The sequence below is a fragment of the Buteo buteo genome, chromosome 7 (genome assembly GCF_964188355.1).
Source record: "Buteo buteo chromosome 7, bButBut1.hap1.1, whole genome shotgun sequence".
In the NCBI taxonomy this organism is placed as follows: domain Eukaryota; kingdom Metazoa; phylum Chordata; class Aves; order Accipitriformes; family Accipitridae; genus Buteo; species Buteo buteo.
In genome coordinates this window covers 31054043-31081640 of record NC_134177.1, presented here as the reverse complement: position 1 = coordinate 31081640, position 27598 = coordinate 31054043, and the positions used below count along the sequence as shown (strand labels likewise).

At 43.2% G+C, this 27598-nt stretch overlaps 1 protein-coding gene across 2 annotated transcripts; it reads left to right on the top strand.

Moving 5' to 3' along the window:
- Positions 1-189: 189 nt before the first annotated feature.
- EHHADH (enoyl-CoA hydratase and 3-hydroxyacyl CoA dehydrogenase) lies at positions 190-27598 on the top strand. 2 transcript variants are annotated; one of them, XM_075033274.1, is made up of 7 exons: positions 196-318; positions 8214-8317; positions 9059-9231; positions 10663-10774; positions 11093-11197; positions 17300-17641; positions 25055-27598. In XM_075033274.1, exons 1-7 carry the CDS (start codon positions 245-247, stop codon positions 26323-26325), a joined length of 2181 nt encoding a protein of 726 aa, XP_074889375.1. In that variant the 5' UTR covers positions 196-244; the 3' UTR covers positions 26326-27598. The 2 variants fall into 2 exon arrangements, with proteins under 2 accessions (XP_074889376.1, XP_074889375.1); XM_075033275.1 differs by lacking the exon at positions 9059-9231 and having other exon boundaries at positions 190-318.

Sequence of the window (27598 nt, the reverse complement as noted above, 5' to 3'; positions counted from 1 at the left end):
CCCCCCCCCAATCCCCCTTCCCAAAACAGGGGCTACTGTTGGTATCACTGCACTGAGCTGAGGGGTTAGCTGTAAAATAACGCCCAAGGCGATCGAGGGTACACAACTTCACGGGAAGCGCTCCTTAAATCCTGCGATCCGGGGCAGCCCAGGCCGCGGGGTCGGAGACAACACCCGCCGTGCGGGCGTCCCGCCCCGGCGGGGACGGCCGGCTCCCGGGCGGGGAGAGCGGCGGGCGCTCGACATGGCGCAGTACGCGAGGGGCGCCGCCGCCGTGGCCGTCATCCGCCTCCGCAACCCGCCGGTCAACGCGCTGAGGTAACGGCAGGCGCGGCCGGTTTCCCCCGCGGCCGCCCGCCATTTCCCGTGGCGGCAGCCCCTGCGGTCCCGCCGCTCCTCAGGGGGTGCGTCGGGCGGGGACTATGGGGGCTGCAGCGGCGGCAGGCTTCGTCCCTGGCGCTTGCCCTCCGTTGCTGAGCGGGGTGGGGGTATTTCCTTCCTTTTCACCTCATTCCCCCCCGCCCCCTCCCTCCTTGTGCGTGTGAGGCCTCTCCTGGTCCCAGGATCCCGTGAGATCCCAGCCCCGTGAGAGCCTCTGCCGAGGGACTTCTCCGAACGCAGCACTCGGGTACCTGCAGCAGCCCGGACGACTCCGTCAGAGAGAGCTTTGATCTCCCTTTGCAAAAAAGCATGCTGAACTTTTCTATGACTTGCGCTCTTTATTAGAATTTCTAGTGGGGTTTTTTTGCAGGAGAGGTGTCAGGCTCATCATTCTGTACTTGCTGTCATCTGCCATGGAAGCTGTTCAAAATCTTTGCATATTTCTCATCACCTTCCAGTCTTTAAGCATCAAGATGATGCTTCCAGCAAGAAATTGCACAGCAGCCGTAGCAGTTCAGCCATTTCTCCCTGAAGTTCCTTCAGGGCTTGTAGGTGAAAACCAGTTTTTCCTCTCAGATTTGCTACTGCTTTAGTTGCCTGCCCCATATGCTCCACAGTACTTGCTTGGCAAGTCCCTGCGCTATCCAAGTGAGCGCAGGGGTTAGGGCAAAGGGCTTTGTGGATAGGCATGTTCAACAAGAGGAGCTGGCATCAGGATTAAACCAAAGCCAGGGCTGTCAGAAGCGAAGGCAGTTCATTTGCCTTTTAAAAAAGATTAAGGAATTGAACTTTAAATGCTGACCTTGGTCAAAAAAGGCCCCAAGGAATCTCAAACACGAGCCAGTGAAAAACAAACACCAATCTCTAGGAGCCTCTGTAATTTTAGCTTTTCATGTGTTTTGAAAAGGATGTACGTGCTTTTTGGCTTTACATAATTTGTTATAAAGGTGTGTATTTTAGTTCCTTTGGTTCTGAGTAGCACGTAGTCCCTTTTGAAGCAGCTGTAGTTGAGGAGCTGTTCTGTAACAGTTCCTGTAGTTTGTATTCAGTGTATTTTCACAAGCCAAAAAAAATCCACTGTAGTTATGCTTGACTTGTAAGCCAGAACGTTTGTTAAACACGCTGAAAGAGACAAGTAAGAGCATGAATAGGAAATGCAACCTGCTGCCCTTCTGTAGCAAGCTACATTGCTTTGCAGTAACTGGCAATGCTCACTCTTTTGTTGCAACACGTTTAAAAGTAGAGTAAGATCATTTTCACATGCCCAGATAATTATCACGAAAAAACAAACTTGGAGTGACCTGATCAGATTAGATGAACTAGGCAGGCAGGACTCCCAGAACTGCAGGGTGCAAGACATCCCTTGGACGTCCTGTGCTCCAGACCAGTCTATGAAAACTTCCAGGCTGTGCCCACACTAAACTTTCCATCCTTCAGAGCTAAAGATACGTGCTTAAAGGAACCTTAATTCTACCTCTTTTCAGAAGTCCTTGAGAAAACCCAAAGCTGCCTTCTGCCTTTGAACAGCAACTGCATGCACTTGTACAACAGCCTCTTCAGGACAGACCCCTGCCTGTACTACCCTTTACTCTTTGCCCCTCAAGGGTAACAGATGGTGTGGTTGTGGTCCTGTCCCCCAGCCCCAGAATGGAGAAGGAAGAGCCTGGCAGACTATACATCCATTAAAAGAGCAGTTTCCATTGAGTGCTGTATCTTCACTCCCCCACACCTGTATTGTGCTGCCCACACTTTTCTGCTGACAGCCCGCCAGCACGAAGACCCCTAGGAGTACTTGCTTCACTCATGTAGGCTCATTCCCTCGTGACAAGCTCCATAGCACAACATAAGATGGGACTGCTGTGATCCTGGCCATGGTTCCTCACAGCCACTGCTCTGCTAGCATTGGCACTCCTGTGACTGGCAGTGAGCCAGCTCGGGGTGCAAGTGTGACTGAACACCAGCCAGTTGGTTTGGGTTGGGTTTTCAGCCAGCCGAGCTCTCTGCATCAGCTCCTTCTGCAATTGCACAAGTAGAAGTACGTGAGGAAGGATGGGAACCTGCACAGCAAGGATTTAAATCAGTTAAGCTGCCATGAAACTGTAACTTAAAGTATGCCTGTGGTCTTTGATCACATGTCAGGGTAATACCCGTTTTAGAAGGGATCCATAATTATCTCATACTTGCCATCAGGTAATTTTTAGCTGAGACCTGGCTATAGCTAGGAAGGGCAGAGCACACTGATCCTTGTGTGTTCTTTCTGCTTCTGCATACTTTGTGTGCTGGACCATAGGGGAGCAGGTTTGTGATTGCTGTTGGAAATGTTTGACTACGTAGGTGATAGCAGACAGTAAAAGTTACAGACAAGAGCCATCTCCTGCAATCCTAAAAATTTAATTTCACAGCAGGCACAGATGCTTTTAAAAAGGCTGGTGGGTTTTTCCCTGCTCTGCTCCAGCCTCACCCCTCTCTCCCCATTATATGTGGCACTCGGTGCCATTATCCCAGTTCCCAGGCCATCGCCCTAGCCATTAGCAATTTAGAAGCCACTGGTGGGTAGGATTTTGCTTTCTCCAGTCTGACACAATGCACTGCTGTGCAAGTACCTCCCAGGCAACACTTTCCTAAGGAATGTATGCTGACTTGTGAGTCTCGCAGCAAATTTGGCTCCCACACACAGACTCCCCTTTATGGTAATCTTTCTCTCCATCAGCAGAGGTGGCATGTACCAAATTTGATTTGTTTGGGATTTTTTTTCCTGGTTTGCAGAAGTTTAGTATTCAGAGATCTACATTTATGAGACTATGGCATAGAGAGAAGGGATTTAGATATGCAAAAAACTGGGAAGTTTTGGGGAACGGACAGACAAGACTTGCAAGAGAAAGGGCCAGCCATACCTTATTAGCAGAGGCAGGCTTCTGGCACTGAAAATTAAGAAGGATGTGGAAGAGTATTTCAACATTTAAGCTGACAAGTGCAGAAAAGCTCCAGGGATGATGGGGTAGGACATGGGGTAGGGGAGTGTACATGTGGGATTATATAAAGTATAACAGCGTAACAGTCAGGATTGGAAAAGGCTCTCCCTGGCTGCTAGGATTGTCCCTCTGACCCCCGATCAGCATAATGATCAGAAAATGTAAAGGAGATTAGAGAAGCTGCAACTTCAGATAGTTAGCAATGATGGGAGAGTCTGATTACCTGTGTTGGACTGGATCAGCACCTCATCAGGATGAGATGCAGGGAGAAAATGCTGGAATGCAGTAAGTGTCTGCTTCCTAAAACAACTATTCTAAAACAGCACAGAAAGGATGCTGTTCTGGGTTTGGCCTTAATTTATGTGCATGACTCTGTTCAAGCTGTATTAGCTGCTGTGTGACAGCAACTAGTACACATCTGGATCTGACACTGAGGCAAGAGGGAGCAGACCAGATAAATCCAGCACATGAGTACTCAATTTCGAAGGGAATTATGTAAATACCCAGCAGTTAGTTCAAATAAAAGTGCTACAAGCAGCTATCCAAAAGACAAGAAGCCTGCAACAAGGGTGGAGGCTGGATTGTCGTTGTTTGGGATTTGGGGTTTTTTTAAGTTTATTAGAAGCCCAGGTAAACTGTTCAGCTAGCAAATGATCTGGTAAAAGCCCTGCATGGCTTGGTGAGAAAGCTAAGAAGACTAAGTGAAAAGTTTGATTTTTTTTAAGAAGTGGAAGGTTTACTCAAATGAGGAGAACAAGAAAGCCCATAAAACATGACAGGAGACATGAAATTAAGACTAAAAAAATGTAAAGAGTGGATCAAGGCATGCTAAAAAACAATAACAAAAAAGTTCTTTAAATAAAAAATATAACCCAGGAGAAGCTTACAGGATGCCGAGCTCAAAACTGGCAGTTACAGCTCAGGGAAGGGATCCTTACCTTTGATAGTTCTGTGAAATCATCAGCTCAATGTGCTGGGGCAGCCCCAAAAGCCCACAAAATATTGGGTACCATCAGGATGTATGTTGAGAACAGAGCAGAGGGCATCCCTTTTCTGCAACATAAAACATCTTAACTGTTGTGTGTAGTTCCGGATTTTGCATTTGCAGAAGGAGATAAGGATGATCTGAAAAGGGACAACCAAAATAATCCAAAGGATGGTGCACTGCATAAGAAAGCGGACTGAAAAAGCTGAGTGTCATCCATTTGGAGAAGAAAAGGCTGTGGGAGAATAAGGTCAAGGTTTACAAAATCATAAAGAAAGTAAATAAAGGCGTAACCCTTTACCAAATCCTGCAACAGTTGAACTAGGGGCATTTGATTAAACTAGTAAGAGATTGTTTTAAAACAGATAATACAGAGCTTGCTGCCACAGGAGTCTGTGGAGGCAGATGGATCAGCAGAATCAGAAAGGGATTAAGCAAATTCACGGACAGCAGGTGTATAAGGGATGCTAAAAAGAGTGTAGGCATACAGAGCAACATCCCCAATGCAGTGATTGTGGATGTTGGGGGAAGTGCAAGGGGAAAGGACCAGACCTGCATGTTTTCCATAAACAGCATTTTCTACTGTTGGATTTGAGTCTCACTTCTTTAAAGGTGACTAAGTAAATTTTCAGGATTCCCTTAAATTACTTTAAAAAAGAAAAAAAGTAGTTCACATTCTCAAACCCTAGCTAAAACCTGAAATTGTTAAGGTAAATAATAAAACCTTGTTACAAATCCAGCACATCATCAGTACAATAAGTTTTATGCAAAATAAAAATAACCTGGTATGGTGACCTACAAGAATATTCTCTTACCCTGGTGCACACATGTTCTTTAACAACACCTGTGGTGTGTTTCTGAAACCCATAACACTGAATCATCTCGGCAGAATCATTCTTGCAGTCCAAATAGTATACGTGGTGGAGCTGACTATGTAGCATGGGATTAAGCATAGATTGGAATATATGGAGTGACTTTTTGCATTGTTACTGTTAAATGAATGACACTGTCACAGTATTGAAATACTTATGCAAATTATGGTGACTTTTTGTTTTTTTAATGCTCTAGCTTTTTGAAGTTGTGGTACTCTTGAGTATTTTTGTAGCTTTACTGTCATACATTTTACTACAATGCTTTCATTGAAAATTACATCTTTTAGTACCAGTTATAATATGTGAGTTACAAAGCAATGCAGCCTGTGTGTTGGACTGTAGCATATCCTGAAGCAAACTTATTGCTCCATCTTAGGAGAGCAAGAAACTGCAAAAAGTCTGATGTTTCTTCCTTTTTGTCCCACAAAAAAATTCCCACTGGGAAAAAGTTGTATGGAGGGAAAATAGAAATTTATGCAAGTACAGGGTCAAGTTATTCTCTGGCAAAAATAGTTCTGTTGGGTTAATACAGGTCAGGTAGGTACTGAACTGCTATTTTGTGGCAGCCTTGATGACTAATTTTTCTTCTGGTAGGAGTATGTTTTAAGTGCTAAGGGCTTGTAACTAATTTCCTACATAAAATCCTGAACCTTTCCATTTAATGCAGACAAACCTGTTATGTGGGCATTTTGCATCTGCTGATCACGTGCCTGCAACAGACACAGAAATGCTTTGATTGCTTCTTGTCTGGTTCGGAGAGAACTGTGCCTTTTTTCTATACAATATTTTCAAATCAGTAATTTAACATTTGTTCAGAATCCTGGTACATATTTTTTCCCCCTTTTTGCAGCATGGTTTGTAAAATGTAACGACATTTCATAATGCTTTTCCCTTTAATCTTGCAGTCACTTGGTGAATTTGGTATTTCTGTGGCCTGGCTCTCCACTGATGCAAAAACAGACCTCTAAGAGCAGCAAGCATTGGGTACAGCCTGTGGGTCCTCCTCAAATAGCAGCAGCCAAAGCACTCCATATTCCAAAGGGAGTGAGATAAAAACAATTTTTTAACATGTAATTTTTTCCCCCACAGAATATGAAACCATTTATTAAAATTGGAAGGGCTTTCATATTCTGCTACATGGAACTATATGCACTGGAAGGACCTTTACCGAGTCACCTAATAGTTTTTCTTTGTCATGGCCAAATTATTCTCATTTTAAGTTTCAGCTTTCAGAACCATTACTAACATCAGACTTCAGAGTTGTCTGGATGAGGCAATTGGTACATAACCAGCTGTTCTCTCTCCAGAAATAACACTTCTTAGTCTCTGGTTGTCATGTCTCAGGGCTCCCACTGATCATTCTGTGTAGCATGGTCTTATCCAGGCAGCAGCTGATCTTGGAGACCCCCCTAGACAGTCCCCTCAGCCAACAGCCCTGATTAATAGACTTTGCTAATAGCTTCTCTTAATTTTTTGTTTTGAAGGAGGAATATGCAGGCTGGCAGGACTTCACACAGCTGGCTTGCAGGAAACTTCTTGGGCTCCCCAGGTTTTCCTTTTCAGTCCATGGATTTCCACTTCAGTGCTGCAAACTGTTGCCTTATATAAATATGTGATTACCCACCCTGGACACACCTAGAAGCATTACACATGAGTACAGCAATATATTTTTCATCTACTTTATGACAAGCATCCTTTTTAAATGAAATGCCCTCAAATATATTGAAAAACATAAACAAACTGAGTATGCATCAGGCCTTTCTATCAGTTCTCTTTAATTCACACTCCTCTCCACTGGGCATCAACAGAGCTCTGTTCCCTTTTCATCAGCCACCAAGCTTACATGTGAAGCTGGGCTTAGGGTTTGGAGAAGGTCTAGGAATGGAAGCTGTATTTATAAAGGACTGGGCGAGCATGTATGATACTTCTTTGAGTATTCCTCCAGCCTCCAACTGCTCATGGCTCAGATTTTCTGAATGAGAGGCATATCTACGTATGTAGTATGTATATACACATGCACACAGAAAAGTCTATCTCACGAACTATATATACACTTATATACTTACAAGTGTGTGTATATGAATATATTTTGGTATCTAAATTATATAGACACACAATTTGTGTCAATATTTCTATTAATAAAGTCTTAGGTGTTAATGGTTCTATTTTTACCTACCATCTTTATTTCCACTGTCTTCTAAAACAGACTATACTCTCCACGTCCATCCATCCACACACATGTATATATAAATTAGCTTCAAATGTGAAGTGGGCATACAGTCAAATCAGATTTTTTAAATATCTGATTTGTAAAAATACTATTTATACTTCTACTGTTCCATTTTGAAGTTCGTTAATTCTTTGCTGGCCACACTTACTGCTTGTGTGTGTGGAAATATGTTCAGATGAGACAAAAGATTACATTCTATGTAGTGTTTTAGGCCCACATTCACTTTGACAGGATCCCACACAATTTTAAGTCTGGACCTGTATACAGATCTTTGCAAGGTGAAAGCATTATAATCGTCAGCACAGCACCAGATCTGTGTCAGGTGTTTGAAAGGTAACTTTTTATCCCTGGAGCTCCTTTTCCCTTTAAAAAAGTTCCTAGACTGACAGTGGTTTAGCATTAATTACTTTTAAATTATGCTAAACTGTTTTCCTGAAAACCTGAAAGTTTAATTCATAAAGACATTTTCAAAAGAACATTTCTGTGTGCTGCTGGCTTTGGAAACAGGAATGTCATAGCCAGAAGATGACTCTCCAGGAAGTGAATGACAGGTCAGCAGTCATAAGCTTGTTGGATTTTGGCGCTTGCCCTTGAAGTAAGAGGGACACTAACAAAATGATTCACCCAGAGAGGCTGTGGCAGAAGACAGGCCAGGGGAGAGACCTGCTTGGACATACTGCTCGTTCTTACTGGGATGCTTGGTGTTCATAACACAGACCTCTTGGAAGGGTATGTAGTTGATTGTTACTCAGTTAATTTCTAATTTATTTCAGTTTGACAGTTCTCCAGGCATTGGAGGATGGACTGAAGACAGCAGATGCAGATCCTTCAGTGAAAGCTGTTATGATTTGTGGCGAGAATGGGAAATTCAGTGCAGGTAAGATATTTTTCATCAAACACAGCCTGAGAAAAAGATGAAACACTCTCCACCCACCATGTCTGAAGATTCTCTGCCTCATAGCACTGCTGATAAAAGTCCTGATTGGACTGGAAATAACCACAAGGCAGTGGCCTTTTTCTATTCTGTTGTGCCACAGTTGACATGGGGTACATGACAAGCTGGACTGTCCAGGCCAGAAATAAGCTGGTGTGTTCGTGCTGAAATGAGGGACAGCTGCTTATCTCCCTAATGTACTGGTGCCTCCTTACTCTCCGTAGCTTTGTATAAAATCTCTGGACCATCAGCTGATCCAGTGTATGGAACGTACCTGGGGTGGGACAGTGGTGAATAACAGATCTTCTCCAGTTGTAGAAACCTGGGAAGCTAGAGAATTTTTGTGGAGCTCTGCATTGCTTGTTAGTAGTAACTTGCACTTAACTATTCCAGAGTCAACTTTATTACACCAAGGATGTCTGCAAATTTCTGTAGCAACTGTATGATCATTACAGTTGCTACGTATTTTTGTACTTTGCCCTTCCCTGAGCTCTCTGAATAGGCTCAAGGAGTCAGGGTTTCTTGAAGGTTGTCCCAAAAGGGGTTGATTCCTGTTAACCACTCTCCTACCAGCAGCATGCTCTGCAAGGACATCTGTGAGCAGCTATGTTCAATGGCACAGAGGGAAGGATCATTCCAATCACTGCCTTGCCCACTAATTCCTCTTAATCTGTGCTAACTCAGGAGCTGACATTCGAGGATTTTCTTCTCTGAAGAGACGTGGTATTGCCTTGGGCCCCATCATCTCTCTCATAGAAAGGAGTGAGAAACCTGTGGTGGCTGCCATTGAAGGCATTGCCTTGGGAGGAGGCCTGGAGGTGGCACTTGGCTGTCACTATCGGATTGCACATGTGAAGGTAACACATGCTGCAAACTAGAGAGACTGGTGAAGGCATCAGGAGCCATGCACATATGGCTATGTACAGGGTGTGAGACTGCTCCTGAAGAGCAGTGGGACAGCATGCCTTTCTTGGGATCATCTGCCCAGAGGAGGTGGGCTTTATAGCTATGGGATACAAGTCTGTGTGCTCAGACATTCTTCACCTACACCACCATCCTTGACATGCTTGCATAAGTCCTACGAAATAATAATTTCAAGTAATTTCTAAATATAAAATTACTTTGTAACTAGTAGAATAAGATGGCTGCATAGAAACTTCAGTAGCTGAATGTTAATTTGCCCTAGGTCTCAGTAGTCATTACATATATTCTGATGTAGATGGCTGTATCTTACTGTCTCATGCAGCGTGACTGTCACTTTTTTTCCCTCAGCCCTGTGAATTTTGCATTTCTTTCTGCTAGTGGCCTAGTTTCAATAGGTAGTTGAAACTCACCTAGCATGGAGCATTTATGATTTGATTCCCCATGAGCTCTGGGTCCTCAAGGAGCACTCTGACCAAAAGACAGCTTTAAGAGTCTTTTAAGGAGTGATCAGGTTTTTTTTCTTGAATCCCCTCCTTCAAGATTCAGGAATGCTGAACTACCTTTTAGTGGCACCTGGTATGCTTATAGAGACTCTTCACTGATAGGGCCATCCCCTCACTTTTGCAGTGTGATTCACTGTTTCTCCATGACAGTGTGGGTTGCTGTAACAGCATAAAGAGGTATTCTACATCACCCTATATGCCACCTAAGGTGGGTGCTGTAAGAGGTGACTCCAAATCTCTTAAGAGCTCAATGGGAAATGTGCAAAGTGATTTTTTTTTCTTTTTTTTGAAACTAGGCAACAAAATCTAAATAGGTTTTTAAGAGAAGACAAGACCCTCTCTTCCTGCTGCCCCTGGCTTCTCTGCCATAACCCTATTAAACATCAAGTGCACCAAGAGCCATTTGAAGGAAACACATTTGAAGAAAGATTAGGGAAGAGTCCAGAACCAATTTTCCTTTACTAAACTTCCAAGAGTTAGAGTAGGGAGGTAACAGTTAAGTCACAGAGTGCCCTCCAGCATTTGGTAACAACTGCTTGAAAGCATTAGTTTAGTCATGTGTCAATCTGGGGGATGCTGTTGGCCTCACAGCTCTCCTCCAGTGCTGTGCTACCACACATACATCCACTGAAAGTGATGTTTTTCCTGTGCATTCATACACAAGTTCTTGAAATGGTTGAGTGGGCTTTTGTCTTAAATGTCGTATGTGGCAAAAAGCAAGGATGAAGTTTCTATGTAGAAGTTTTGAGACTTCCTAGAGGAGCAATGTGTGAAGGTCTGCTTGTCTTCCCTTTGTTCTGTTCAGTTTGTAATTATCACTCTTTGTAATCAGATTTATTATTGAATTTGACTTCATTTTAGGCACGGATGGGTTTCCCAGAGGTCACCATTGGGTTACTTCCAGGTGCTGAAGGCACTCAGCGACTACCCAGACTGATTGGCGTACCAGCTGCTCTGGATATAATCACTACAGGTAAAGTACTGTCCTTGGCCTTGCTCTGTATATAAGAATATGGCATTAATCATACCACCAGCTTGGTCTAAGAAACTTAAATTTCTTTTACCTCTGTAGCTGCTTGGGTTGAAATTCAGCTTGATTCCTCTAATGATGGGCTAAGAAAGGGACAAACATGTTTCTGAGGCATGTAGTTAGTAATGCATTTTATGTACCTGATCATGAATATGTCTCATATTTGAAGCCAGCTACGCACAAGTCATTTGATCAGATGGAAAAGAATGAAACTGCCCATCATGCCCCACTGTTGTCACTTTATTTCTCTTTTTATCACAGGAAGACACATTCCAGCAACTGAAGCACTGAAGCTGGGTTTGGTTGATGAAGTTGTGGAAGAAAACACAGTTGAGGCTGCAATTTGCTTGGCAAACAAAGTGATTGGTGAGGAAAAAAATGTAGCAATGCCAAGAAATAATTGGTGATGTTTCAGGGCTGAAGAGAGTCAGAACAAAGTCCCCCAGTTTGTTCCAATTTATATGCTCCATTCATTGAGTTTTGGCATCCATATAAGATAGAATTAATTGCAGAATTTGTTTTCTGCTGTCTGAAGTGAAAAATTCAGATGCTGGAGAGCTGCAGAAATTCAGGCGAGGATTTGGAGAATAGGTACACATCAAGTCCTCCTCCTTCTTAATTATACATCCAAATTCACATGCTCCTCTAGGCTGCTGCACTCCACTGATTTGGGGGAGTATGTGCTCTTTCCATATATAGTTTTGGATCACAGCTGGTATTGCATGTATTCTGTTTGCATCATCAATAATGGCTGATCAAAAATAACTTTCTCCCTCTAGTGGAGGGGCTGGCACATCCTCGGCCCAACTTAATGATCCATGAGTCTGCAAGTGACTATCCCTAATCCTTTAGCTTTAGTTGCTATGTAAGAAAATGGCCTGTGGAGGTGGGAGGGATATGGAGAAATTCCCCCCCCCCCTTAGAAATAACAAAATCAAATTCACTGGAGTTAACATAGGAAAAGGAACAGGAGCATCGCCTTGAGAGAAAACAGGATATTTTTCCACTTAAAACCTCCTTGTACCTTTGGAAACAGACCACTGACTTCTGTCAGGATTTCATCTGGATCTCTGTCACAATGAGATGCATGCAAGGAACCAAAAAACCTCTTTCTGCTTCAATCATATGGCCTTATAGGCAATGCTTGTCCAAGCTGGGGTGCTGCTTTTGCTCCTGCAGTTCTCTTCACTACAAACAAGGCCCTTTCTTCTCTGTAGGAGCGCTTCTCCTGTGCTAGAAGTTGAAGAAGCCTAAGCTTTGTCCTAGATGGCAGTGCACCATGTTTTTAAGATCGTTCAATGAATGGACTATTCTTAAAGATCAGTGTCTTGTATACTTCCCTGCAACTTGAGATTTACCAGATAGGTGCAAAAGGGTATTCTTTGGTTAGGTTTTCTGTAAGAGATGCCCTTCCTTCTCACTGTATTCATCTTACGGTATTTTCAGGCTTCATTTTTAGAGCAGAACTGATGACATAAGCAGTCCTCTTTTCTCTTTCCCTATATGTAATCAGACTATTTAAATACAATTCTTTAGAAAGAGACATGTGATGTACTTCACTATTGCTTCTAAGAAAAACAAAGATACTTTGGTTCACTGATTTTGTCTGTTTTGAATGAGAACACTGTTTCTCCATCTGTTGGGAGAGCAGTGAAATATTACTACTCTTCTAGGCAAATTAACCCAACAGTGTTCCCTTTGATGTACCCTCTGGGCTTCTGAATGATGCCCTGCATAAGATCTATACCAATATTGATGGCAGCAGCAGTGTATCATAAAATGAGTAATAGAACTGGCAAACCAGCAAGCATTCTGGATTTCAACAACTACTATGTGAAATTGGGTGAAATTTAGATGTTTGTATGTTTATTTCTTCTGTGACAGACATTGTGCAGTGGCTGATAGTTGTGAAAGTCAGCTTGACCTTAGAGGAGAAGCTCAGGAATTAATTGAGCACACTATTCCTCAGTGTCACTTGCTTTCTGGAAGTTATGTCCGCTACCACTACTGGCAAATTCTTCTCCTGTAGCTTCATCTTCATTGCAAATTGTCACTACCAGGAAAAATTTGAGAACTGTATAAGCATACAAGGATCCTAGCTGGATGTTCAACAGGTAACCTGTCCCAGTCTTACTCATTATTAGTGGTAGATTTGCTGTTTATTGCTGGTTTGAGTTACCCCAGTGAAAATTAGTAATGTCATTGAAGGTGTTTCACATCACACTATATATCAACCCCAACAGGACTTTAAAAATGCTTTCAGACTCTTTCCAACAGCTTTACTGGCATTTACAGTATGTGCTTTAACAGTGAAAATATTGGCAAGTCAGCTAATCTTTATTTCTTTCCTGCTTGGAAAATTTCTCATTAGACCTTGCAGAAGACCATGAAAAGTTTTGAGGCACCATTTAGCCTCAGGTTACCTGATAGTTTGAAAGAATGGTGTACCCAGAGTCCATATGTTCCTTTTGAGTCATTCTTGGCTTTAGCATTTGCCTAACATTAATATAATTCTCCTGTCATGCAAAGGCAAACCAGCATTTTTATTTCTCTACATCAAGCACTAACTCAGGGTGGCAGAAGAGATGACAGTCTTGAGTAGCTGGTCTGGTCTTTGTTCACATTGCGTTCCATTTTCAGTGAACATTTTTCAGGTAATAAAAACAGAGACAGAGATGCACAAAAAGATGCCATCACAGAAGTCCACTTTCTTTGTATGGCATGCAGCATTTTGTTTCTGATGAGATATTTTTTTTATTTTTAAAACATGAGGCTAACAACCAATGGCTTCTTACAGAGCAGTTTGGCTAAATAACTAGTTTTGCCACTGATGGAATTTCTGCTCCTAGGAAGGCTGTACTGCAAGAACAGTCTCAAACAATCAATTCAGGAATTATTTTCTTCTAAAGCTTTCTCAGCTCTGGAGCTGCAGTATCTCATGGCAAGAGATCATTCTCAAATGACTGGCCTTACTGAAGCAAGGGTCCTTGATTATTGTTTCAATATGCAGTTGACAGAGCTGCCTTTATGGCAGGTATGTCAGGAAAGCATCTTCACCCATACATTTTTATGGATTATACCTAATGAAGAACACCTTCAAAAGGAGTTCTGAAAGAGTCCTGAATAAGTGGTTGCAACAGTAATTATATATTGCAGATAGGAAGCAAGCATATGTTCCTGGCCTTCTTCGGGCAAAAGAAAGTATCTGCACTTTTGAAGGCATTTTTTTAAAAGGAATAAACAGAAAGTAAATGCTTGGAGACAAGGAGAATATTCTTTCATTAAATGTGCTTGATAATCACTGCACTAATTCAAAGCTGCATTACATAATTTGTCCACCTGATGGCATCACAAAATTGAAAAATTGCTGTAATTGCTTGTGGCAGGCAGTAGCTTGCAGCTCATACTGCCCACCTCTTGCTGGCCTGCTGTAGTCTTCCTCAGCTGGAAAAAATAGCTGCTGATCCTCTGCACAGCAGACTTCTTTGAAGCTTTCCCATCATATATAATAATCCCTTGTTTTCTGACCACATCTGCTGATTGACCTTTATCATCTTCTCAGAGTACAAAAGTATCAATGGCTTGCACCAAAGAGCCAAGGAAAATCAGTTCAATTTAGACTAGCTTGGGCGCCACAGGTATTAAACTCTGCATGAAAAGATGATTATGAGTTTCTGACTGTAAGACACTAGGAATAACTGTGGAGGAAGCATGTGTTTCTTCTGAGTCTCATAAAACCCAAAGGAGTAACAGATACTGCTGTCAGATAATTGTATGCTTTAAATGGAGACTGTTGGAGGAAGGCTTTCAGTTACAGTTGCAAGGGCCTTTAGCACGTCATCTCTGGGAAGATGTAAAGTATAAAGACATTTTAATCTCTTTTTAGGGCTCATGATTCTGGCTGCTGCCTTCGTTAGGCAGAAGGTCTAGCAAAGTGTCACTTTGACACAACCAGACTTTGTGAAAGGTCTGACATAAACTGGACTTGTCTCTGGCAGGCCCGAGACCACTGCAAGCCTGAAGAGCAGGGGTCCAGTTTCTGCTTTCTTTCTCAGAAATTCACAAGCAGTTCACTGCACCAGGAAGACTGTTAGGCTAGCCATGCCTCTTGCATGTGAAGTCCTGTAATATCCCAAGGGTTACAGATCTGGGATGCTTTTTTTTTTTTTTTTTTTTTCCTTTTTCTTTTAAGTAGCACAATATTTGATACTGCATGCTTCCATGTTGCTTTTGCTGATAGAAACTTTATAGACTTCATCTGTCCTTTCTGCCACCTGGACTACAAACCCTAGTAAAACAAAGCAGGTATCTCTGCTAGCTCCTGTGCATGGATGACACTTTTCCCTGGGGCACTGATGTCTGATACTGTTCATCATGTTCCTGCTGCTTTGATTTCAGAAATCAAGCTGCAGGTGTCCCACACTGATCTCTTCTTCCCAGGTTTGGATTCAGATAATTTTTTCCTGTTCATAAATATGCCCTTGATTCTTATTAGCATTGCAGAAGCAAAGACGCTGCATGGAGATGCAGTAGAAATACTTAGCAAAACCTATTTAGCTTACCACTAAATAAGAGGTTTGTTACAGGGCCCTGAGGAGGGTTACTTTTCTTTTTTTACTCTGAGGAACTGTCTCATGTCCCCCATCAGTGTTTGTGCTTACAAGTACTATGTGCTGTCTGAAGACCAAGCTTAAAGGCTCCCAGTAGTATTCCTTTTTTACCAGTCCTTTCCACATCAGAGATGTCATACAAAGTCCCTTCATCTGCCCAGTCTTAAGTGGCCTTCCAGCCATCAGATCTGCTTTCTGGGACAAACCTGAGGTTTCCTCTTGTGATGAGAGGAAACCCACTATTTAAGTCCTAAGTAAAGGACTGTGTGTTAAAAAAACATACATTTAGTGGAGAAACAAAGGATTCCAAAATAAAGGAACATTATCCTGACTAAATCCTGCAATACTGGCAGATACAAACTATATTCAGTATCAATGTGTAAACATTATTTTTATGAACTCTGATTACAAGGGAAGCTACTTACACAGTGAGTGTTCATCTTTTTTTATTCTCTAAAAGGCTTAAGTAAAAAGCCTGAGCTCTGAAGACCATTATTTCAGGAAATCAGTATCTTAATTCTTCCTGGAAACTCATATTTCTGTTTCTCTTAAACATTGCTCTGTCTCAGAGGAGGAGCTAGAGTCAGGACACATTCTTTGGGCAACCATGATTGCAGTGCTGCCATTATTCCTGCTCTTCAGCATCCTGTGTATGATTTTCTGCTCCTGAGTCTTCTGCTGATACACTGGCACTTCCCTAACTCAGACAACAGGAAGAAAAAGGGAAGCTGGATGCAATATGCCACCTTTGAGGGAAGCATGGTCCTGTGACAGAGCTCATATAAGAGCAGCTAGGGCAATGAGACTATACCAGAGAGCTACTCAGCATAGGGTTCTCATTAGAGGGGGCCCTCCTACTATCCTGCTTTGGTGGCAGTCTTGGGTGCTTCCAGGAACAGCACTGCAGCAGTCAGTGCGGTGACATTGCCACACAGTTAACAATTTGGATGTGGCTATGATGACAAAAGGCTGTGAAAATGTTAGAATAGTAAGGGGATACATCCTGAATTTCCAATCTTGTTCCTACATGGTCTTTACTGAGGGAAGCTGCCTAAGTATGGACAGATCAGAGATCTCCTAGAAGGCACCAAGGTTTGTACTTTTGAAGAGGATGGAGAGGATTTTGGCAGCTGAAATGTAACTAACTTCTCTCAATTAAAATCCTTTCTAGGTATCACCATAGCAACCTCTGTCTGTAATGAGTCTCATGTATTTGTGTGGCTGCTTGATTCACCCCTTGCTGACACAGAAGCATGAACTCTCCCTTGTTATTCATTTGCTCCCCAACTCATGCTGCATGAGCTGTCCTCTTGGTTAGTCCCAAAGTGAATAGAGGGACTCCTACTGTCAGGGAAGAATTGAAGTCAGGGTATATTTCCCAGTCACTTATAAATGCCTGGGTCAGGACCCTTGCTAGAATGCATCTGGCTAGCAAAGTCGATTGGGCACTGAGTACTAAACAATACCAGAGGAAAATTTTAGTACTGAAGCTTATAGAAAGAGCCATATAAATGTGGCAGCTGGGACTGTGGAGTAAGAGAACTGGAGAAGTCCAGGCACTCTGTGTAGCTGAGAAAAGGAAGGAGATAATTACTACTTTTAAATTGAAATCTTGCTTTTTTTCAAGTCTGAGAAGGGACTTGAAAAATTTTAATTGTCAGAGCAAACAGAAAGCTAAAGAGAAATGTCAGACACTGTAGTTCTAGACCCAGATCACTGTGCCATGCAAGCCCTAATGCAGTGAGCTTAGGAGGAAAAGAGGTAGACTGCATTCCTAGTCTGTGTAGAAAGGGGTGAAAAATATGTGGTCTTACAGATGTGGATGCTTTGTTCTGCAACTCCATTTTTCTACCCCCAGGCCAGCCATTGGGACTCCGCAGGCTCAGCCTGAAGCCAGTTCCAGAATTGCCCAACATGGAAGCATTTCTCAGTGAGGCTCTTGTGAAGGTGAAGAAACAGGGCCATGGATGCCTGGCTCCAGAGCTCTGCTTCCAGGCAGTCAAAGCCGCCACAGAGCAGCCCTTTGCAGTTGGAGTCCAGAAGGAGCGAGAGCTGTTTAACATCCTGCTGACTTCAGGCCAGGCCCAAGCACTGCAGTATGCTTTCTTTGCAGAAAGAGCCGTGCAGAAGTGGACAACACCCAGTGGAGCTTCATGGAAAACTGCTTCCCCTCAGCCCATGTGCAAAGCAGCTGTGATAGGTAAGGGAATTAAAAAGCTGTTGTGGTTGCTGACTGCACATCTAATAGCAGAGCTGAAGGGTAGTTGGATGAGTATAATCAGGCTTTACTCATGGCAGAAGGCTGAAGTGGGATTCCCTAGCAGTCACTCGCCAAAGTCACTGGTACCCATTACAGGCAAAGATACTCCACACCCATAGGTGACATGCAAGGAGGTAAGTTGTCACTGCATTGGTAAGCTCAGAAATTCAGATGGCAAGTCCCATCCCACTAGATTGTTACCCGATGCCACCTCTTTCTTTGGAAGAATAACTTCCTCACTTCAGACAGTTTCATCTATGGACCATAAGCAGTCTGGTCCCTTTTAAATACTGTTATGTTGAGTCTGGTTTTGTTCCCTGTTATAAACAGGTTCACATGAAATTCTCCTCCTTCTGGTCTAGTTCTGTACTGCAAGTGCACGTGCACAGAGTCACTCAGTGATGTATTAATACAAAAATGTTTTGACAGCTGTATTTTAAGAAGATTTCATCTCACTGGGATCTACTCCTGCCATTTTGTAGCCCAGCAAGATAATGCCTTCATTAATTTTTTATAAGAGCAATTTAAGTAAAATGGTTGATGTACTGCTGAGATTTTAAAAAATTATCTTTCAGTTCTGCCTGTTGATAGTAGCACTCCAAAAATGGTTAGGCAAGTAATGGAGCACTTGGAAAACATCCATTCTGTTTCAGAGAAAGCTCACCAGATCAACACTGCTCTTTCCTGGGTACTTCTCAGGCCTTTTGTGCTCTTCAATATGAGCTCTCTGAAAGCTTATTTCGGGCCACAGAAACACTTTTTTTTTGGAAGTTCCTTTCTCTTCATTAGCTGCCATGCCATATTTTTAACGAAAATGGTTTTTACACATTGGTCCACAAACCTTGTGAGGAGGATCCATGACTGTTATAGCATTGAGGTAAAGAGGCGTGAATTATTGCCAAGTTTATCATGTGACTTGAAGAGCACAGTACTTTGGACATATGCAATCCCAGGCAGGTCAGTCCTGCAGCATGGACTTTGGCAGGAAGGGCTCATGTTGGAAGTTTTGTAGGAGCGATCAGGTGAACAAATGGACATTCTTTGCTACGTACTGATAAATCATGCCAGAATAATACATTTGCAAAGTCCCAATCACAATGACAGTTTAGCCAGAAGGGCTGTTTAGATCCGATCTGCTTATTTTGGCACTGTAACTGAGCTAGAGGGAATTCGAAGGACAAATGCAATCTCTATTTAAAAGCTTCTGGTAGAAACGTAATCTGTATCTTATTTCCAAACTGAACTGGCTAGGCTACATCTCCCATCCGTTGGATTAAGTATTTGCATCTCATCTCCAGACAGGTTTCTGAATTCTCATCTGAAATTGCCCCAACCTCTACCCCCAAGTGTCAATGTTTTTGTAGCTGGTTACAGACAATGCTCAGGTTAACCCATACTTTTTGCAGAATAAATAAACTAAGTGCTTTGATACTTTTGCTGCAGAGCACAATGTGTCATCACACTCTGGTCATATTCATGACCCTGAACTTCCCTTAATTTTTCAATGCTTCATAAAGTGCACATAGCTGAAGTGGGAACAGCATTCCAGGAGTAATTACACTAAGACCAGATACCAAGATGTTTCTTCCTTGCTCCTACTTAGTATGCTCAAGTTAACAGCCAACTTTCATATTAGCCATATTCAACACACCCTGTTAATTATCTACTGGCAGGGAGCAGCTGCACCCCAGGGATGGGGAGCCAATGGCAATAACACCTCCCAGGGGGACAGAACCACAGAATCTTTGAGGCTGGAAGGGACCTCTGAATATCATCTTGTCAACCCCCCTGCTCAAACAGGGCCATATCACTCTTGTGCTGGGGAGCCCAGAACTGGACACAGTACTCCAGGTATGGTCTCACCAGTGCTAAGAAGAGGGCAAAGATCACCTCCCTCAACCTGCCAGCAAGACTCCTCCTAATGCAGCCCAGTATACCATTAGCCTTCTTTGCTACAAGGTCATATTGCTGCTCATAGTCAACTTGGTGTCCACCAGGACCCCCAGATCCTTTTTTGCAGAGCAGCTTTCCAGCCAGTCAGCCCCCAGTATATACTAGTGCACAGGACTATTCCTGCCCAGATGCAGAACTTTGCACTTCCCCTTGCTAAACTTCATGAAGCTCCTATCAACCCATTTCTCCCTCTGGATGGCAGCACAATCCACTGCTGTATCAATTATTTACAGTGCCTGAGCAAGGCAAGCAGGGCAGACCCAGAGATCATGGCCGGGATCTACTAGAAGTACAGACAATCAAGCAAAGCTCCTATGATGAACACAGGTCCAAGGTAAAGTTAGGAAGCCAGTCTGCAGGTTGAAGTCTGGATCAACAATGTCCTTAGCCTGGCACAGCCACCATAAGACACCAGAACTCCTCCAACATAGCTTAGGAAGAGACTAAAGGCCCAGGTCTGAGCTTAAATGGGGCTCCAAAGCCCATGGGCAGTGTGTGTGGGTGGAGGCTCCAGGTGTGGCACGTCAGGGTCATTAAAGCTTATTAGTGTACTCAGGGCCTTGATACTTATCAAGACTCCTAATGCCTTTTCTTAATCACTGCTTCTATCAATACAGCCCCCATAGCCTACAATTATAACTTGCTTTGTTTGTGCTAGTTGTTCATGTTATACTTCATTTGATAGGTGACATCTCCTATTTTGGAGGTTATTGATCACCTCCTTTTAACTCTGAATCCCACACCATATTAAGTGTCACTGCTTTCCATCACTTCTTTCTGCCACCCCACTGTGCTTTTTCTCCTCCCTTTCAAGGTTTTCCTCCTAGTTTCCCTTTTGATATCAGTGAAATTGCAAGTCTGTTAGGGACAGTCATAGAATATGCCAACACAATTGTATTTTTTCTTTCAGGCTGCTGTAACAAAAAGTCATTCTCCAGGCAGTACCATGCTGTACAGTATCTCATAGTTTCACATTCTTGATCTTAAGTACATTCTTGCAGCACCAGAAATCAAAATCTTAGGGATGATTTCTGAGGGACTGACACCTTTTAAAATAGTGCTGCTCATCCATGTAAGTATTGAGTCTACCTAGGTGATCCAGGGTCTCTCTATTTTCAGTGCAGAGAGGAGGGCAGTCAGAGCATCCATTTTGGATGGTCAGAAATCATGCAGACACATTTTCCAATAGACAGTGCTGTGCTCTTTCATACACTAAAACCATGTTGCATTAGGCTGCTGCTTCTATCTTTTATCACTGCACAATGGGAAGGACCTGAGAAGATCACATTGACTTCCTCCTCCTTCATTACCTTTTTTGTAAGCACAGAGCACCTTTAGGGTATGAAAGCAGTGCCATGAATGCTAGAGGAGCCTTGCTTTGTGGCTCCCCATCTGTCCAATATTAGCAGGAACTTGGAGGGAGATGGCACATCACTTGCTGACCATGTCTTAATGTAGATTCAACAACAAGGATGATCTATCATTTTTGTGGGCATGCTTGATAGATAGCGTTGCTGATGAACTGGCACCCATTCCTGTGTAGTGCTGGCTTCCCATTAGCTGTCTTTGTCTGCAGTTTGCTCGCTGAAAGATTGATAAGCGGGTAACACCCAGCTATGTGGGATCCCTCCTGCTCTTGGCCTAGCTGTCCTTGACTGTCTTCAGCCACATGCAATGTCACCTATTTCATTTGCTTCTGCTTGTTCTGAACTCTTGGCTCCCATTTCTTTCCACTTTCTCTGGTTCCTCATCACCCAGAAAAAAGATTTCTTCTCTGTCCCTTCTGCAGTCTCCCCATAGCTCCCTGCTTGCCTCGAGTATCACATTATTCTGCTTGAAATTAATACCCTGAAACAGAGAAAGAAGCAGCTCCAGTCTGCAGCAGTTCGCCACTGCCAATTGCTCATTGTTGTTTTTAACAGGAACACTGGAACAGTCTTTTAATATTTTTACCAATCTATAAAGTATTATTTCCATTGCCTGGCATTTTAAAGTCCAAATATTCATTATCATTCAGAATATTTTCCTCTGATCTGTATTTCTCTAGTGTGTGTGACTGTACACGAGTTGCTTTGTACATATTTCGAGTTCATTTGTTTTTAAATTTGTTTTTAAAGTCCTTCAATTCATTTTGCATGATTTTTCATATTCTAAGTAAGTACCTCATGTGACAGGTCAATAATTAACAGTCATTATTCACTCAGCTTGCCCAGCAAATGGATTTGTCATATCCATATTTGGCCTGAAATTACATGGGTTCAAGTATAGTTTTATTTATATGTCAAAGCTACATTTCACAACAAAGGACCAGAAGCGAGATGACTAGACACTGTTCTTTTCCTGAAGCAGATTTCAGTCTTCTTTTGAAAGATGTGCCTTGGGCATGAAAGATGGGAACACAGCCCTGAAAACTATCCCCTGCGTGCAAGATAAGACCATAGGGATTTTTTTCATGATTTGGGGGAAGTGAGAGCACTATTGAGGAAGACAACGGAACATACAGTAGAAATTCTGGAGTACTTCCTAGCCATGTTTTGGTCTGTGGGATCTGAGCTGAGCATGTGCCATTTCCCTTTGTCTTTCTTCTACAGCCTTCTACACATGTAAGGTCAAATGATTCCCTGCCATTTTTTCCTGCTCTAGTATATTCTTCCCCAAGATCACTCAGCTTTATAAAATTGAAAAGGGGAGTCCTCAGAAATGCTTCTTTCCCTGCTAGATAGCCAAATCTCTCCGTAGTTTTATAGCCCAATTTTAGAAAATATTTCCAGGAGAGTCATGCTGTGCAAGCTCTAATGTAACAAAACCCTTGGGGCTTTCACTACTCTCTCTGCCAGCTTCATTAAACATCATTTCATACAGGCCACTGAAGAGTTATGTAGTAAGTTGAGAGACAGCTTTTCTAGGTCAGAAACAAGATTGGCAAGCTCATATCTTATCTATAAGCCTTTTCCCGTGGCCTAGAAAGTGAACTACTACAAGCATGTATGCCTGTCTATCATGGGATGGCTAAAATGTAGATGGGAGTACTCATACTACATGTGGACGAAAGCAGGATGGCTAAAATGTAGATGGGAATACTCATACTAGATGTGGATGAAAGCAAACAGGGGAATCAGCTAACACCACTGCAGAACGTCCCCTGAAAAGAAGGCTGGAGAACCTCTGCTCATGGAAGAGATTTTGATTTAGGAAGAAGCAGCATGTTCATATTGCGAGAGAACTGCTAAGATTTCAGTCATGAGACTGAAGCTGAGAGGAACAGGAGTTAATAAGGTCCAGGATGTGTGCATTATTTCTTTACTAGAGCTTGGGAATTCTAGGGAGAAACCCCAGGTCTTCACCCTGGAAATGAAGAAACTTCAAGAGGGAGCCATGTTGAACTGCAAACACTTTAGCTTGATGTCAAAGGGGGCCTTAAAGATGGGACTGGGCTTGGTGGATATGCATAAGGTGGTGAATTACCCTCCTGCACTGTCCAAGAAGAAAGCAGTTTGTGTAGCTCACCAAAGACAGGGAAAAAACTGCCTTTAACTGTACCTGCTACAACATCCAAGGCTCTGAGTACTGAGCATAGTAGGAGGAGCTATTTGTGGTTTTTTAGTCAGCAAACTGTAGACACTGAAATACTAAGAACTGACTCATGTTATTATAGGGGTTTTTTTTCAAATTAGTTTTTAGTAGTACTTGATAATGAAGTAGCAAATCTAATTCCCTAGAAAGGAACTTCAGCATTTACTTGGGACTGTAATGGTTTATAAGCAGGCTGCCAGAAGTGATGTCTGTAAAAACTATTTTCTTGTGGCTAAGCAGGAAATGTTTTAAATGTCTTGTGTGTACGCAAGCTGAGGGTGGGCAGAACTAAACTGAGGGTGTGTAGCTTGCAGGAAAAACATACTACCTTGTTTGACCTTGGCTGTTGGAACTTGTTTAAATGATGACATAATTTCAGGTCTTCTTTACAAAGCTGCTTTAGACAAATTTTTTAATCCCCTTGTTTCTGTTTATTTGTTTAGCTGACTTTCATTTGTAAACCTGGGATTAAAAAAATCATTTTTACAGAATTATAACAAACCCGTACTTTGTCTAGTTGTTGCTTTATTTAGGATATTAATAATCCTCCCATTCAGATGCTTCGCACTTTTAAAGCTGGTAAAATTATGCTGACCTTCTCTTACTAGTTTGTATTAACTTAGTCTGAAAAGCCTCCATCATGGGAGAGCAGGATAAATAGCATGGGTTGTGCATCATGGGAAAGTGTAAGCATGCAGCTTCATTTAATGTAATAGAGGGCAGAGCTGGTGGAAGGGCTCAGAAGGAAGGAAGGGATCAAGCCAGTAATCTCTACACCAGTATTCCTGTGGGTATGAGCTGGTAGCAGTGCGTTTGTGGATCTTGGAGGAAAAAATACAGCTTGAATGGATGCTCAGTTACAGGAATTCTAGGCAAGCGCTTTAACTGTGTAGTTGGACAAGGAAGACTGTGTCTTTGAGAATCTTCAGAGGTTAGGAATGGCCTGTGTTGGAGGACTTGGAGAGTTCCCAGTGGGCAAAGATGCCTGATATAAAGTGTGAACAGCAAGCAAAAGGCTACTGATGTTCCAGAGTGATTAAAAATGAGATAGAAGATGTTGAAATCTGGATTAAGAACACTGTTAGTTCCATCCTGTTTGACCTGGCAATGAAAGACATACAACACTTCAGGGACAAAGTTTAGAGCAGGTCAGTGTCTGAGTCTTTACAGAAACAGCAGCTGAATTTTCTTTGCTTCAGAGATTATGCAATGAAACGCAGAGGGAGAAGAGGAGGGAGACAAAGAGGAAGCTTGCAAGGAGGAGGGAAAAACCAATTGTCTGAGTTTTTCTGGTGTCAGAACCTCTGGGTGGGGTGTATTTGCTTACACTAATATTCTGTGAGTACCCATAAAGGACCATCTCACAGGAACAGAGAGGCACTGATATCCTCAGGATGAAGCTTGCTTGTGGAACTCCCTGCTAGAAGTTGGTAACAGGGTTGAAGTTGAAACTCAGAACTCCTGTCTTTGATCCCCAGGTTCTAACTCTTAAATGATGCTGGTTTCCATAGGTATAAAACTTTGCAGGGAGGAGACAGGAATCACATGGTCTGCGCACACTGGAGTGAATCCCACTGGTATTTTATAAGCTTGAGAGGACATTAACTTGCCTTTATGCTACTGCTTTTCAAACGTTTAGGCTCACTGAAATAGAGAATTCACCTTCCTTTTTCCCAGTCTTCAATTCTTTTTTGTATCTGTGCACCACTAATTTTGGATAAGCTTCCACTTTTTATCCTGGAGTTACAAAGGAAATGCTACTGTCACGTGATTAAGTGTAACATTTTCTATTCATAGTCTCTGATTCTGTCTCACTTTTATCCCTAGGGCTGGGAACAATGGGCCGAGGCATTGTGACTTCTCTGGTTAAGGCCAACATACCTGTGGTAGCCCTGGAGCAGGATCTGGAGTATCTGAACATGGGAAGAAAAGCTGTGATGCTCCTTTTGGAACGTGAGGCTATGAAAATGGAGCAGGGTGCCCAAACCCTGGATTTCCATAACCCTGCACGTCTCCACTTCACTGTGGACTTTGATCTGTTGTGTGATGTAGATCTAGTCATTGAGGCTGTGTTTGAGAACATGGCACTAAAGAAGGAAATATTCCACAAGCTATCAAGAATCTGCAAACCAGGGGCCTTTCTGTGTACAAACACATCCGCCCTGAACATCGATGAAATAGCTTCTGCCACGAGCCGCCCACAGCAGGTCATTGGCACGCACTTCTTCTCCCCTGCTCATGTGATGAGGCTATTAGAAATAATCTATGGCCATCACACATCCCCCACCACCATTGCCACTGCTATGCAACTAGCAAAAGTGCTGAAAAAAGTTGGAGTAGTGGTAGGGAATTGTTTTGGGTTTGTTGGGAATCGGATGATGTTTCCATATGTACAACAGGCAGTTTTCCTTCTAGAGGAAGGAAGCAGACCAGAAGCAGTAGATCAGGTTCTTGAAGATTTTGGGTTTAAGATAGGACCTTTCCGAATGTCTGATCTTGCTGGGCTGGATGTGGGCTGGAGGTCTCGAAAGGGCCAGGGCCTCACTGGGGCCTCACTACCTCCAGGAACACCTGCCCGCCAACGGCATGGCCATCGCTACAGTCCACTGCCTGATCTTCTGTGTGAGAATGGCAGGTTTGGCCAGAAAACTGGAAAAGGCTGGTATCAGTATGAGAAGGCTGGGGGGAGGACAGCCAAGCCAGATCCATGGCTTCACAACTTTCTGTCCCAGTACAGGGACACCCATCACATCAACACCCGCTTTGTAGACCAGGAGGAAATCCTGGAGCGGTGTTTGTTTTCCCTCATCAATGAAGGGTTTAACATCCTGGCTGAGGGAATAGCATCTGGCCCAGAACACCTGGATGTAATTTATATCAATGGCTATGGGTGGCCAAAGCACAGGGGTGGCCCCATGTTCTATGCTTCCACCATTGGGCTCCCTCGCGTTCTGGCTAAACTGCAGAAATACTCCAAGGCCCACCCTGATGTTCCTGGGCTACAGCCCAGTGTCTTTCTGAAAAAGCTGGTAGCTATGGGGAACCCTCCTCTCAAAGAGTGGATGTCCTACCTCAGCCGGCAGAGCAACAAGCTGTGATTTCGTTTATGCCTGCTATATACACGCAATGGAGGCTGATCTCATGAAACAGGTGCTGTAATTGCACTGTCATTTCCAATCAAAACCAAAGTGCTAAAGGCTCATAAACAATGTTATTGACCTTCCTGGGCCTTTGCAGAGAATAACTTTGGCTGATGATTGATCTCAGTCCCCCTCTTGCTGCAGATAACCACTGTCATCAGCCACCCTTCCTTCTCAGCACCAGCCTCACCCACCTTCTTCACACATTGCTGTGTAAAGGCCCATCTCATTTTGCTCTGCCTTCAGGTCTTCACAGCTGTACATCCCTTCCAGTCTGTCTTTGTGGAAGGGAGGGAGCAGGATCCACAGTCCACATAGCAAATCATGGTGGGAGGCAAGAGAGAGATGATCACAATTCACCCAACACCCGCTGGATCTACCAGATCCTGCCTTAAATCTATTTCCCAGTTTGTTCAGGTCTTTCCTGTGCAGCCCACCTCCACTGGATTCCCTGGCTCTCCCAAAGACAGCCAGATGGAGCCTGCTCCCTTCCTGCTGCTGGGGGAGAGAGAGAGATGGCACAAGGGGCACAGTGCCTTTCAGAGGTCAAGTCAAATGAACTGGAGAGACCAAGTTTGGGCACAGAGCAGGGGGTAGGGCTGGCACCATCCCTCCTCCCTGCTGTGGAAGAGATTCTAATAAATGACAGAAAAGCCACAAATACATCGGACCTGACTAACCTGCCCTGTGGTGTTGGCTCATGACTGGCCTTCTGCATTCAGACTCCATCCTCCGTTATCATTATCCCCACCCAGCTTTGTCCAAGCAGAAACATCTTCTGGCATCTTTTAAGTGTAGATATGTGTTGCCATCACTCCCCCTATCTTGCCTGCCTTGGTCTTGGAATTCAGCATGCTCTCATTGACCAGACTGAAACATGGCCTGGCACTTACAGGGTTTTCACGTGAGCCAAGGGCGCACTGAGAAGTAGACGGCTCAAGAACTGTGCAAGCAGGAACATTGCTGCAGGTAGGCAGGGAGGCAGCAGATCTCTAGCAGAGAGCAGAGCAGGGGGAGAGTGAGCCAAACTTGCTCCAGGCTTGATGCTTTGGGACGAAGTCTCCCATTTCTTATGTCTAGTGAATATATCTTCCAGTCTGGTGCAGGGAATAGGTTGGTCTGGGTTCCCTTCTCAGGGACATCAGCTGTCTAACTTTTGGCTTTATTTTAATAAAACTGCTTTGATTATCTAATGACAGATTATATGATATCACATTGGATAGCAGAAAAA